The sequence below is a fragment of the Zea mays genome, chromosome 1, assembly GCF_902167145.1.
Source record: "Zea mays cultivar B73 chromosome 1, Zm-B73-REFERENCE-NAM-5.0, whole genome shotgun sequence".
Lineage (NCBI taxonomy): Eukaryota > Viridiplantae > Streptophyta > Magnoliopsida > Poales > Poaceae > Zea > Zea mays.
Genome location: NC_050096.1, coordinates 111252075 through 111266368, shown reverse-complemented (window position 1 = coordinate 111266368; position 14294 = coordinate 111252075). Strand labels below are relative to the sequence as shown.

The 14294-nt window shown below is 44.7% G+C and overlaps 1 protein-coding gene across 1 annotated transcript; it reads left to right on the top strand.

Annotated features, from left to right (window-relative positions):
* The first annotated feature begins 8645 nt into the window (after positions 1–8645).
* LOC107275244 (Homeobox-leucine zipper protein HAT3) lies at positions 8646–10470 on the top strand. The gene is made up of 3 exons (NM_001320548.1): positions 8646–9204; positions 9316–9395; positions 9624–10470. The coding sequence occupies exons 1-3, from the start codon at positions 8821–8823 to the stop codon at positions 9946–9948; spliced, it is 789 nt and encodes a 262-aa protein (NP_001307477.1). The 5' UTR covers positions 8646–8820; the 3' UTR covers positions 9949–10470.
* Positions 10471–14294: the final 3824 nt, after the last annotated feature.

The window sequence follows — 14294 nt, the reverse complement described above, 5'->3', positions numbered from 1 at the left end:
AGCCTGAGTGATCTGCTACTTTTTTTTGTGACAATGCACTTCAAAGTACCACCCAATAATGGTGTCAGTTATATGAAAATGTAGTTCAAACTTCAAAGGCTGACAGCAACCAATTCATAGCAGAGAACGACCAACCCAACTGCAAGCATTTTTATGCTAAACTGGATGTATGAACCTATTGGTATGTTGCTGTTTTAAATCTGTGTACAACTAAATCCATGCAAGCTACTTGTTGGTAAGTTGATATGTCGCTATCAAAACTGAAAACATCAATATGTGAATCTATGTTAAAATGATGTTGTCTATTACTGAACAAATGTTGCACTCAAAATTGAAAAATAGTCCATTCCTGCAAAATAGTTAGTTGGTTGAATGTTTTGCACTGAATAATGGTTGACAACAACCTATTTGTATGGTGTTAGCTCTGCCTCCAAGGATCCCTCATTTCCCCGCGGCTCGCATCTGGCGATGGCGCATCCACCAGGGCAGGTTGGCGATGGAGGAGAGGCGTCCATGGGAGGAGAAACAGCAAACAAAACTTCAGACATGTAATCAAATGACATGTAAGAAACAGCAAACAAAACTTCAGAGATGGAGGAGAGGCGTCCATAACCAGATGACACCATGGAGCACTGCTATTTGCCCAAGAGAGGAGGAACATGTAAGAATTAAGCAGATCATTTTTTAATAAATGAAAGCAACAAAACTTTAAATGGCACTCACAAGATCTGTGCGAATTCTTCAGACATGTACCATTTAAAGATGGGAATTTAAATGGTCTAATCACGGTATTCACAAATTATAAAATTAACCAGCCCAGTTGTAAGACGCATACAAAATCAAATGATGCAATGGTCTAACCTCTAGGAGAGTGTTGAACATATGACCACCAAATTCATGTGATTCATGGTACATTCCCTGCAGTAGAAACATCATATTCAACAAATGGTTAGTCAATAGCCGACCTCAGGCGCCATCCAGTATGGAGTGTCGACCACAGAAGAGTGTTGATGTCAGCTTCAGTCAATTTAGTGGCAACTCCAAAATCAGCAAGTTTGACAAGACCCTAAACAAGCAGGGTTCACAAATGAAATTATGTAGAGAAAACATATTACTGCTATGTTTCTATTGCAAGTTTAGAATTAAGGGGGATACACACTTCATAATAACAATTCATCTTCCCAAAATCTACGCTAGCACACTATTTGTCCATGGTTTTATCTCTAGGATGCCCCTTTATTTCTTTCTTTTTAACTGCATCAGTCATGTGACTACATGTTTTCATGGTTTTATGCTTCCAGTTATGGTATTAGAAGGTTACTTCCAAGTTCCAAGACAAGTTTAACAACATTCAGATTTCTAGGCGCTTCAAGATTTCTTTTACCAAATTCAATGATTGAAACAAAGAAAAAAGGAGGGAAATAATATACAGCCATTAACCTCTTTGGTACTCAGTATATTTGCGCCCTTGATATCTCTATGAATGACACCTTGTTCATGCAGATAAACAAGACCTTCCAACACCTGGTCATATAATAACTGAAATCAGATAAAAGTAGTAGCATACACATATACCTGTCCAAGCACACTCCATACCATGTATCATCACAAATTATTTTAATTACATGCCTACCAAATAATATTCATACGTAACTTGCAATTTAAACCTAAAGCTCACATCATACAATCAAAGAATCAATTTAATCACACTATGCATATGCATCCACCTTACACGCTACTAACAAGGATGGCGAAAGAGCTCACCATACTAAACCAAATAACGGAAACGACGACGATTCAATCTCAATCATTCCGTCGAGCGCTAGGTGTGTGATGCGCGAGAGCTTTCTTTATTCTTCTCCACCCAACTGCCTCAGGTGTTTCTCCTCTGCAAAAATCACACGCATACGCACACACATATATAAATGATTAGCATTTAATTAATCGGCGTCGAATACATGTGCCGGAGAGAAATAAACACAAGGAGAAGAACGGGTCCTCACCGGGATTCGACGACATCGTGACCGGGGCTGTCTAAATGGGCAGACGACGACGTGTGTCATGGCTGCGCAGATCGACGGCGTGTGTTGGGGCTGCGCAGATCCGGGGCGGAGCTCGCTGCGGTATTTCATCGAGCACTTGGCGAGCGTCACGGGTATGGGTTTGGCACTGGTATGATGCTGCAGCAAGAAGGGAAAGAGGAGACATCCGGTCTAGTGGCGTGGATGTTGGAGCAGGGAGCTCACGAAGCTGAAATGCACAGGCGACATGCTAGCGACGCAGGGAGTGGTGGCCGGCATGGAGGGGAGCAAGGACGAGATGGAGGTCGAAGATGGCAGCTTGACGATGACGGCGCAGCCCGTCGAGCCCTGGTAAGTGAGGACAACGAGTTTGGGAAGGAGCTCATCTACCTCGACAACGGCAAGGGCTAGAGCAGGGACCACCATGCTGTTGGAGGGAGTCCGATGGAGATCAACAGGGCACAACCCTGGCGCCTGCATCGGGTCACGACATGGGGAAGGGCTAGAGCTGGACTGAGCGTGGTTGGGAAGGAGATGGGAAAAAAACAGGGGCGTCGGCGCTAGGGACTGGACGTCGAGCAGAGGGACAACGACGCGCGGTGCTGGGCGAGCCCACCACGGCGCAGCGAATCGGAGGCAGAGGATGCAGCCATGCGCACGGAGGAGCAGAGGATGGGCAAGCTCGGACCTTCCTGGTGGCCAGCGAGCTGAAGAAGATGAAGCTAGGGCGGTACATGGAGTCCAGGGCGAGCACGTCTGGGGTGCTCGGCATGGAGGCAAAGGAAGGGCGGTCAGCATTGGGGAGGCAGAAGATGGCGGCTGGAGGGAATCACCTGAGGGAGGGGGCGGCGTGGAAGGATCTAGGGTGAGGGAGAAGAGGCTGGGGCGGTGGATGAAGAAAACCAGCTATTTTTCTCTCCCAATTCTTGTAACAAATAAATATGGAGGCTGTTTGTTTCCACGTTTTTAGCCATTCATCTATTCACAACGGAAATGGATAACATCGTTTGCTGTTCGGTACGACCAGAATGTTAGAACTAATCTTGTTATTTAGGTGTTAATGTTTAAGTAAGTGTGTTAGGTACTGACCGAGCTGCCAATTGGTGTGGGATGCTGGTAGAGCAGTGATGCGTGTGTGTGCGTTTTGTGCGGAAACAACTGTATATGGAGGAGAGTAAATTGAATTTTTCCTTTATTTCATTTCTTTTCAAGAGTATAAATATAGATATGAATATAATCAATGTTCTAGGGGTACGTTTCGTGGCGGGATGTAAATAGATTGGACTAAAATGATTTCGGCTTTGATATTAGAGACAGTTCAGACAGAGGAAGACAGATACAATGCCAACAACGTGATAAGCGAAAATAATTGGGACAATTTAGACAGATGGAGACAGACACGATATCAAAATCGTGATAAACGAGGATGATTAAAATTTAGTGATATTTACATTCACAGCTATCACGTGTTAAAGTCCGCACTCATGTCGAGCAGACGATAAACACCTGGGGTGTTACAGGGTCGTGGCGTCGGTGACCGTCGGGAACCACACGAGCAGCAGCCGACGGCGGCTGCGTACTGGATTGAGATGTGGAATAGAACGTGGATAGGGTTTTTTTTATCCTGTTCTCGGCATACTAGAATAGAACGTGGGGCATCTGTAAGTAAATAAGAAAAAAAACTAGCAAAGTAGACAGCAAAACTAAGCGTAGTCTAGTTGGTTATGTCATTCATGTTTGAGTCAAAATAGATTCAAGGTTCCAAACCTTAAAATCATTTTTTACAATTCGTTTTCTTTTCCATAATTCATTTTTTCTTTTCTACAATTCTTTTTTTTCTTTACTACAATTTAGCGATCAATGTTTACTTGTTTTAATTAATTTTTAGTCACTAACATCTACAGGTACGTTCAGGCTATAAGATTTGATAGTGATCCTTGCTCTATAGCGACCCACCGCTAGTCCCCGACGACATCTATAGCGACCAACCATAAGTTGTTAAATTTCTAGACTTTTAGCGACCAACCGACCGTTGTTACAAAAGGATTTAGCGACTGACCGTGGGTCCCTAACCTTTAGCAACCAACAGTTGGTACCTAATAAGGGTCGCTAAAGATCAACCGTAGTGTAGTGTATGAACACAGCTTGTCACGCCATAAACCAGGTCTACCTTCATCGCCTCCTCAAGAAGACGTCATACGAGCTTCTAACCGGTAACAAACCCAACGTTTCATATTTTCGTGTATTTGGGAGTAAATGTTATATTCTAGTGAAGAAAGGTAGGAATTCAAAATTTGCTCCCAAAGCCGTAGAAGGGTTTTTGTTAGGTTATGACTCAAATACAAAGGCGTATAGAGTCTTCAACAAATCATCGGGTTTGGTTGAAGTCTCTAGCGACGTTGTATTTGATGAGACTAATGGCTCTCCAAGAGAGCAAGTTGATCTTGATGATGTAGATGAGGATGATGTTCCAACGGACGCAATTCGTACCATGGCAATTGGAGACATGCGACCACAGGAACACAAGGAGCAAGATCAACCTTCTTCCTCAATGATGATGCACCCCCCAACTCAAGATGACGAACAGGTCCCTCAAGAAGAGGCGTGTGATCAAGGGGGAGCACAGGATGTCGAAGATGAGGAGGAAGAAGTACCACAGGCCCCTCCAACTCAAGTTCGAGCGATGATTCAAAGGAATCATCCCGTCGACCAGATTTTGGGTGACATTAGCAAGGGAGTAACCACTCGCTCTAGATTAGCTAATTTTTGTAAGCATTACTCTTTTGTCTCTTCTATTGAGCCTTTCAGGGTAGAAGAGGCCTTGCTAGATCCAGACTGGGTGTTGGCCATGCAGGAAGAGCTCAACAAATTCAAGCGAAATGAAGTTTGGACACTGGTGCCTCGTCCCAAGCAAAACATGGTGGGAACCAAGTGGGTGTTTCGCAACAAACAAGACGAGCACGGGGTGGTAACAAGGAACAAGGCACGACTTGTGGCAAAAGGTTATGCCCAAGTCGCAGGTTTGGACTTTGAGGAGACTTTTGCTCCTGTGGCCAGGCTAGAGTCGATTTGTATTTTGTTAGCCTATGCCGCTCACCATTCTTTCAGGTTGTTCCAAATGGACGTGAAGAGCGCTTTTCTCAACGGGCCAATCAAGGAGGAGGTGTACGTGGAGCAACCCCTGGCTTTGAGGATGAACGGTACCCCGACCACGTGTGTAAGCTCTCTAAGGCGCTCTATGGACTTAAGCAAGCCCCAAGAGCATGGTATGAATGCCTTAGAGATTTTCTAATTGCTAATGCTTTCAAGGTTGGGAAAGCCGATCCAACTCTTTTTACTAAGACTTGTGATGGTGATCTATTTGTATGCCAAATTTATGTCGATGACATAATATTTGGTTCTACTAACCAAAAGTCTTGTGAAGAGTTTAGAGGGTGATGACTCAGAAATTCGAGATGTCGATGATGGGCGAGTTGAACTACTTCCTTGGGTTCCAAGTGAAGCAACTCAAGGATGGTCTACACGCAAGATTTGATCAAGCAGTTTGGGATGAAGGACACCAAGCCCGCAAAGACTCCAATGGGAACCGCGGACACGTCGACCTCAACAAAGGAGGTAAGTCCGTTGATCCAAAGGCATACCGGTCTATGATAGGGTCTTTACTTTATTTATGTGCTAGTAGACCAGATATTATGCTAAGCGTATGCATGTGTGCTAGATTTCAATCTGACACAAGGGAGTGTCACCTTATGGCCGTTAAGCGAATTCTTAGATATTTAGTTGCTACGCCTTGCTTCGGGATCTGGTATCCAAAGGGGTCAACCTTTGACTTGATTGGGTACTCAGACTCCGATTATGCTGGATGCAAGGTTGATAGGAAGAGTACATCAGGGACGTGCCAATTCTTAGGAAGGTCCCTGGTGTCTTGGAGTTCTAAGAAACAAACTTCTGTTGCCCTATCCACCGCTGAGGCCGAGTATGTTGCCGCAGGACAGTGTTGCGCGCAACTACTTTGGATGAGGCAAACCCTCCGGGACTTTGGATACAATCTGAGCAAAGTCCCACTCCTATGTGATAATGAGAGTGAAATCCGCATGGCGGATAATCCTGTTGAACACAGCCGCACTAAGCACATAGACATCCGGCATCACTTTTTGAGAGACCACCAGCAAAAGGGAGATATCGAAGTGTTTTATGTTAGCACCGAGAACCAGCTAGCCGATATCTTTACCAAGCCTCTAGATGAGTCAACCTTTTGTAGGCTGCATAGTGAGCTAAATGTCTTAGATTCGCGTAACTTGGATTGACTTATAGCATACATGTGTTTTATGCATTTGATCAAGTTCCTTTATGCATTTATGAGATTTGTTGTTTAATGTATGGTGCTCAAGTTGTACACATGATCCCCGGACCTCACAAGTCCATGTGCAAGTGATGCACTTATTTACGAGGAGGCATGCCACAACTTGACACTTTGAGACTAACCTTGTGTTTGAGTTTACTTGTTTTAGTCTCAAAAGTGGATTGAAAGGGAAATGTGGACTTGGACCATGCAAGATTTCCACTGCACTCCGATGAGAGGGTAACTTACTCCAAGTTCATCTCCATGCTCTTTTTGCCTTTTTACTCTTAATTGAAGATTTTGGTGAGGCAATGGGGTTAAAGGGCCAATAATGATCCCGTTTTGGTGCTTAATGCCAAAGGGGGAGAAATTAAGGCCAAAGCAAGCAATGGATCAGCTACCACTTGAGAATTTTGAAAATAGTAGAGTTAGAGTTTTGGTTTTGTCAAAATACTCTTATTGTCTCTTATTGTCAAAAGTTGGTCTCTTGTGGGAGAATGGTTGATTATGGAAAAAGGGGGAATTTTTGAATTCTTGATCAATTTCTCTTGGAATACCTCTCTTTATGTCTCAACAAGTGGGTTTGACTTAGAGATAGGAAATTGAAGTTGATTTGCAAAAACAAACCAAGTGGTGGCAAAGAATGATCCTAATATGCCAAATTTGAATCAAAAACAATTCTTCTTCTTATTTGCATTGATGTTGCACTTCTATGTGTTGCTTTTTGTTGTGTTGGCATAAATCACCAAAAAGGGGGAGATTGAAAGGGAAATGTGCCCTTGGGCCATTTCTAAGTATTTTGGTGATTAAGTGCCAACACAAATGTTTAAGTGTTAAACAGTGCCAAATGGTGGATGAAGTGCGAATCAACACAAAGGTATGATTCTAGACTTAGTATATTGGTTTTTGTGTACTAACATATTTGTCTAAGTGCTAGAATCAGAGAAAAGACAAAAAGAAAATGACTTGGCTAAAGCAGCCAAGACTCTGCTCAGTCTAGGTGCACCGGACTGTCCGGTGGTGCACCGGACAGTGTCCGGTGCGCCAGGCTGGCTTTGGTCAAACTGGCCACTCTCGGGATTTCGTCGGCGGTGTACGGCTAAAAATCACCGGACTGTCCGGTGGTGCACCGGACTGTCCGGTGAGCCAACGGTCGGTCGAGCCAACAGTCGGCCGCACAATCCACGCGTGACGCGTGGCCGGGCCAACGGTCGGATGGGGGCACCGGATTGTCCGGTGTGCACCGGACAGTGTCCGGTGCGCCAACGGCTCTGAATCTTCAACGGTCGGTTGCACCTATTTTGGAAGGCGATCTGCACCGGACAGTGAACAGTGCTTGTCCGGTGGTGCACCGGACTGTCCGGTGTGCCACCCGACAGAAGACAAGAATTTCCTTCCTGGATTGCTTTCAACGGCTCCTAGCTGCCTTGGGGCTATAAAAGGGACCCCTAGGCGCATGGAGGAGGACACCAAGCATTCTTGATCATTCACACTCTGTCTTTGCGCACTCGATTGGCATTCTTAGTGATTTGAGCTCCGTTCTAGTGGTGAACCTTGTGTTATTCATTTGAGCTTAAGTCTTGGATGTGTGTGTGAGTATTGCTGTGGATTTGTGTGTGTTGCTTACCTCCCTTACTCTAGTTCTTTCACTTTGATCCTTATTGTAAGGGCGAGAGACTCCAAGTTGTGGAGATTTCTCGCAAACGGGAAAGAGTAAAGAAAGAAGAACACCCTAGTATTCAAGTGGATCTTTGGATCACTTGAAAGGGGTTGAGTGCAACCCTCGTCCATTGGGACGCCACAACGTGGACTAGGCAAGTGTTGGACTTGGCCGAACCACGGGATAAACCATTGTGTCTATCTGTGTTGATTTCTTTGTGGTTATCATGTTTTGCAAGAACTCCTCTCTAGCCACTTGGCTTTATTGGTCTAACACTTAATCAAGTTTGTGACTTTAAGTTTCAAGTTTTTACAGGATCATCTATTCACCCCCCTCTAGGTGCTCTCAAGCCTTCCATGTAAAAAAATTAATACAATATTTTGCAATGAATATTTGTGTGGGGATTATTTTTGCTTATACATATGAGAATGGGAAAAAGGGTGTTGGTCGTACACGTAGAATAATATGTACAATTCAATTCCTACCTTTTCATTTTTGTCAACCTTTGCAAGTGTGAAGTGCATTATTGTGTTTTGGATTGCCTGTTTGGGCTCAAGTGGACATCCTGCTGTCTGTTGCCACCCCCTCTATATGTATGGGTGTCCATCCTCCTCATCTCTCTCCCCCTCTCCTCCTCTAGCTTCTCCTTCTCTCTCTCTCCTTCCTGGACCATTCTCTCTATCTCCTTTCTCTCTCTACACATACTCAGACGAGCAGAAGCAGCTAGGGACACCATAGGCAAACTACTTCAGCAAGAAATTAAACTATCTCCTACGCAAGATCAGAAGAAACTGTGTATGGAGCAAGAAGAGGTTGGCCTCGCCCTGGGCCTCTCCCTCGGCTCCGGCCACCACCACCAGGAGCTCAAGCCCCAACATCCGTCGCATCCGTGTGCGGCGTTGTTGGAGCCTTCTCTGTCGCTCAGCGGCCCGGCGACCAAGGATGATGGCCCGACCGCACCGGTGAGGAGGTTCGCTGCCGTGAAGAGGGAGCTGCAGACGATGGAGGGGAACGACGACGAGGCCACCGGCAGGGTACTTGTCTACTCAGTGGCGTCGTCGGCGGTGGTTACTGCCGACGACGACGAAGGGTGCAACAGCAGCCGGAAGAAGCTGAGGCTGTCCAAGGAGCAGTCGGCGCTGCTGGAGGACCACTTCAAGGAGCACAGCACCCTCAACCCTGTAAGTCCTGTCCTGCTAGGCAGAAGTAGAACATATTATTAGGTTTAATTAGCGCTTCTGATGTCATTTTTTTTGGCTCGTGTTGTGCTTGTGCATAACGCATCTGAGCAGAAGCAGAAGGCTGCTTTGGCCAGACAACTGAACCTGAGCCCAAGGCAAGTGGAGGTTTGGTTCCAAAACAGAAGAGCCAGGTTAGTCATCACTCATATATTCACCTCAAAATCCATATCTCCTTTCAGTTTTTTTTCGTTCCATCATATATTCTTCGTCCCCAATTATTCTTAATATCTATTCCTAAAAAATCATTCAGAAATTAAACACATATATAATTACTTTTTAACAACGAATTATCTTAAGTACGTACTATATGATCTATTGGATATATATATAAAAACTATCCTGATGTGTTCTCCATGCAGAACCAAGCTGAAGCAGACAGAAGTGGACTGCGAGATTCTCAAGCGCTGCTGCGAGACGTTAACAGAGGAGAACCGGCGTCTCCACCGCGAGCTCCAGCAGCTCCGCGCCCTCAGCCACCCGCACCCCCACCCGGCTGCCTTTTTCATGCCCACCGCCGCTGCCGCTGCGCTCTCCATCTGCCCCTCCTGCCAGCGCCTTGTTGCCACCGGAGCATCTGCCGCCGCCGCAACCACCGCCGGTGCAGATAATAAGCCTAAGGCGGGCGGCCCCGGCGGCCGAGCGCCACACGTGTTCAGCCCTTTCACCAATTCTGCCGCCTGCTGAACACGCATACATATGTATATACATGCATGCGCACACATACATATATACGTATTTTTCTTTAGCGCTAGCCACGCTCTATCATTCATCGATGGTCATCTACTAGCTAGATAGTAATTGGTTCACTAGATGGCATATATTCCTGTCCCCTCCCCCCTTAATTCATTAGCTTTGTTTTTTCACAAGCTAATTAATGAATTGATAGCGGCGTCGCGTGAGGACGATGGAGCACCACGCATGCATATGATTCTAGTAGCAAAAACAAGAGATATATGTCTTGTTTAATTTGGTGTTGCTTCTGCTTAGTATAGTGCCCACTGCTGGTGCTGTAGCTGTAGCTTTAATTAGTAGGTGTTCCTGATGGATTTCCTCTTGTATTAGTTAACTGTCAGTCAGGGAATAGTAATGATGACAGCATGACACCACATACACATCCCAGTTTATTTGGATGTGGATCCATGTATATATGCACATGCCACATGACGGATCTGTTTCAACAATTAAATACTATATTGATTTGTCTTCAGAAGTTTTGCATATATATCTTTGTGGGCAAGGAAGCTCCCTGATGAAGGGACAAGAACTGGCATTTTGCATTTTGTAATCCATTTCCTGTTTCCTAGCCGCGAAAAAAGTCGACATCGAGGACTTGACAAACACAAATAGAAGTTTATATATATAGTCCTTACATGTTATATGATGAGGGAAAACAGTAGAATAATAGTAATATATTTCCGTTTCAGATATTCAGGAACGATATATATACCAGAAAACGAGCTTGTTCGTTTGTACAGGAATGCAATAGAAATTGTTCCAACGGATCAAATCTTATATGTATAAATTAGATAATAAATCCAGCTAGGAACATATTGATTCCAGCCAAAGATTTCGTGAAAACCGAACAGGCCCTTGGTCTTTATACAAGCATGTACGTAACTTTGATTCAGGGCAGCTAATAACTAGTACACGTTTTATTAATGATATAATAAGCTAATAAGAGAAGAAGCACAGATTGGGCTGTGAGCAAAGCAAAGACACGAAATAATCGTGATATACCAAATTAAAGGAGGTTGGCGGTGGTGGTTTAACTCTCTGGAGACATGCATTGTATGCCTGTATGGGTGTGTGCATGCATGCCGGGGACACAGGCAAGCAGTGATCTTTCTGTTGACACACACACACCATCCGGGCTCCGCCTGCAGCCTCCAGATGTCTTGGCAATTTCTTGATGACTCCGTCACCTAGACATCTCGATCTGGCATTGGCTTCTCTTCTAGTGTCTCCATGACGACACCATCTGTCCTTGAGTACTCACAGTCACAGCAAACTCAACTTGTTGTTGGACAGTACGTGCAAACTTTGTATGGGAAGGCAGCTCACACTATTGAGATGCAGTGATGCTTTTTAAAACTTTATTTAATTATAAGACACTGAGAGGGACATCCATATCCATGCATACGGATGTCTAGTGTTTGGGTGTGTGGTGAAAAGTCTTAATAGGTTGGATTCAAGGAAGAAGGGATGAAGGTTCACAATGATGGGTAAGTCAGCGAGTGATGGCTCACGTTAGTGCACATTATCGGGAATCATCACTACGTTGTACACACTCCTACAGGAGAGGAGACTTTATCAACGTTGACTGTAAAGTAACTCTAAGGTGGGTGCCACGACGCTATCGCACGCCCACGTGGCACAACCAACCGGTCCGTATGGCTCGCCATGGTACCAGCGTCGGTCGGCTCCCTCACGCAGTCGTCAAGGCTACCGACCAGCCACAAGAGCCTGTACTAACCGCGCGTTGGGACCACGTTGGTCGATACCGACCTAGCCATTGTTGCCATGATCGGTAATGGCTGCATCTTGCCACATGACACATTCTGATTGTTTCACTCCATTTTGATTTTTATTTAAAAATGGAACCTAGTATATAAATAGTGGAGTGTTTGAGCTCATTCACAAAACCCACACTTCAAATTTCTCTACACCGCATACTACTCTCCATTTTGACACATTCTGATTGTTTCACGCCTTTGTATTTGTTTCACTCCATTGGAATCAAGCGTTGTTGTGATGTCTTCGTCCAGCTCGGACATCGACATGGCCTAAGGAGAGTTGGTCGAGTTGTTGCGTCAAAATATAATGTAGCAGGTGGCGGAGATTGCCTCTGATCTTCCACGTTAAGGAGGAGACCGAGGCAACATCGGAGATATACATCGACCACGAGCGTATAGCCACCCACGTCCGATTGATGCAAGACTACTTCCACGACCCACACATCTATCCATGGCTCTACTTTCGTCGAAGGTACATCATACGAAGGATCCTCTTCCTTCACATTTTAGAGAGATTGTGTAACACCCCTGGTGTTATTAGAATTAAAACTTGGCATGGCATCATATGCATTGACATCTTTGTGTTGTAATACACCTAGAATGCATTTACTAGAATAAAAAACAATCTAAATTTGATGATGTGATCAGTAGGGATCAGAAAACCTAGTTTGAGAAACTTTAGTTTAACCCCAAAAGTGGATTTTGTAATCTGGAAATGTTTTGCCAAAAGTCAAAATATCAAAGTCATAGAGTTTTCCAAACCAAACAACTTTCATGTGTAGAGAATTCCAAGTTTTATAGCAAAAAGGTGGAGAAAAGCTCACAAGTAGTTTTGACCCAGGGTTGGATTTCTGAAAATGTTAGCAACTAGCTGTATTTGGACTCTTATAATTTTCAATCCATGGACAGTTTGAAGATGGTCCCTATAGCAAAGTTGTGGAGCCACACTTGGTGCACAAATTTGATTTAGTTGTCCAAACCTAAAACCATATGGAACTGCTCGTAAAACTTGCCCAAAGGTGGTATGTCAGTAGCTAAATTTCAGACACTGAATTCTGAAAACTGAAGAATTTATGTTCTGAAGCCACTTTGGAAGTGAAAGGGAAATAGGGTTAACCTTTTTCCACAATTAATTTTGGTGGTTGAATGCCCAACACAAATATATGGACTAACTAGTTTGCTCTAGAATACATGTTCTACAGGTGCACAAAGGTTCAACATAAACCAATAAATGTTCAAGTTAGGGATCCAATTCAAAGGAGCAAAAGAAACTTGAGTGTGCTGTGAACTGGCGCACCGAACTGTCCTGTGTACCACCGGATAGTGTCCGGTGCACCATGTCCGTACGAAGATAAACCAGCCACTCTCGGGAAAACTGAGTCGTGCTCCGCTATAATTCACCGAACTGTCCGGTGTGCCAGTGGAGCAACGGCTACTCGCTACAACGGTCGACTGCAAAAGCGGATGACAGATGAACAGTGCGCGCAGAGTCAGAGCCTCAGAGTCAGAGGCGCATCGGACAGTGAACAGGACCTGTCCGGTGTTGCACCGGACTGTCAAGTGCCGCATGAGGACAAAGCCTCCAACGGTCGACCGAGCTCCAGACCCTAACGTTTGGGTGACGTGGCGGCGCACTGGACATCCTATAGTGCCTGTCCGGTGCGCCCATCCACTGGAGCCTTCCTCAACGGCTACTTGGTGGTTGAGGGCTATAAATACCCCCCTACCACCACAACTCCAAGCATCCAACTTTTCTGAAGTTCTCATTCAATACAAGAGCTAGTGCATTCACTCCAAGACACATTTCCAAAGATCAAAGCCTCTCCAAGTACCAAATTCATTCCAACCACCTAGTGACTTGAGAGAGAGTGTGTTCGTGTTCTTTTGCGCTCTTGTTGCTTGGATCGCTTTCTTCCTTCCTCATTCTTGTTTCAAAGTGACTTGTAATCAAAGCAAGAGACACCTAAGTGTGTGGTGGTCCTTGCGAGGTCTAAGTGACCCGTTTGATTAAGGAGAAAGCTCACTCGGTCTAAGTGACCGTTTGTGAGAGGGAAACGGTTGAAAGAGACCCAGTCTTTGTGACCACCTCAACGGGGACTAGGTTCTTTAGAACCGAACCTCGGTAAAACAAATCACCGTGTTCATTCGCTTGTTTTCCATTTGTTTTGTTTTCCCCCTCTCTCCCGGACTTAATTTAAGTTCTAATGCTTACCCCGGCTTGTAGTGTGTGTTTAAAGTTGTAAATTTCAGATTACGCCTATTCACCCCCTCTAGGCGACTTTCAGGAAGCCTATTAGTGGCTAATCCATGATGTTCTAGACTTGGAGTATTATAACAAAGTGTAAGGCCACATGTTGGTGTATAACTTTGATTAAGTATCATACCCCCAAAACTATATAGAGCTGGTAGAAACATTGGCCCAAAGATCCTATACTCTAATCTGAGTTCCCAGACTTAGTACATATTCAGGCTCTGAAATTGTGTGTTTGGGAAAACTTTGAAACTCTATACTATTCT

Excerpts from the sequence above, each read along its gene's own strand:
- LOC107275244 (NM_001320548.1), top strand. The coding sequence starts at position 8,821 with ATGGAGCAAGAAGAGGTTGGCCTCGCCCTGGGCCTCTCCCTCGGCTCC. Across the intron at positions 9,205-9,315 it reads AGCACAGCACCCTCAACCCT|AAGCAGAAGGCTGCTTTGGC; the intron begins GTAAGTCCTGTC and ends GCATCTGAGCAG. Across the intron at positions 9,396-9,623 it reads TTCCAAAACAGAAGAGCCAG|AACCAAGCTGAAGCAGACAG; the intron begins GTTAGTCATCAC and ends TTCTCCATGCAG.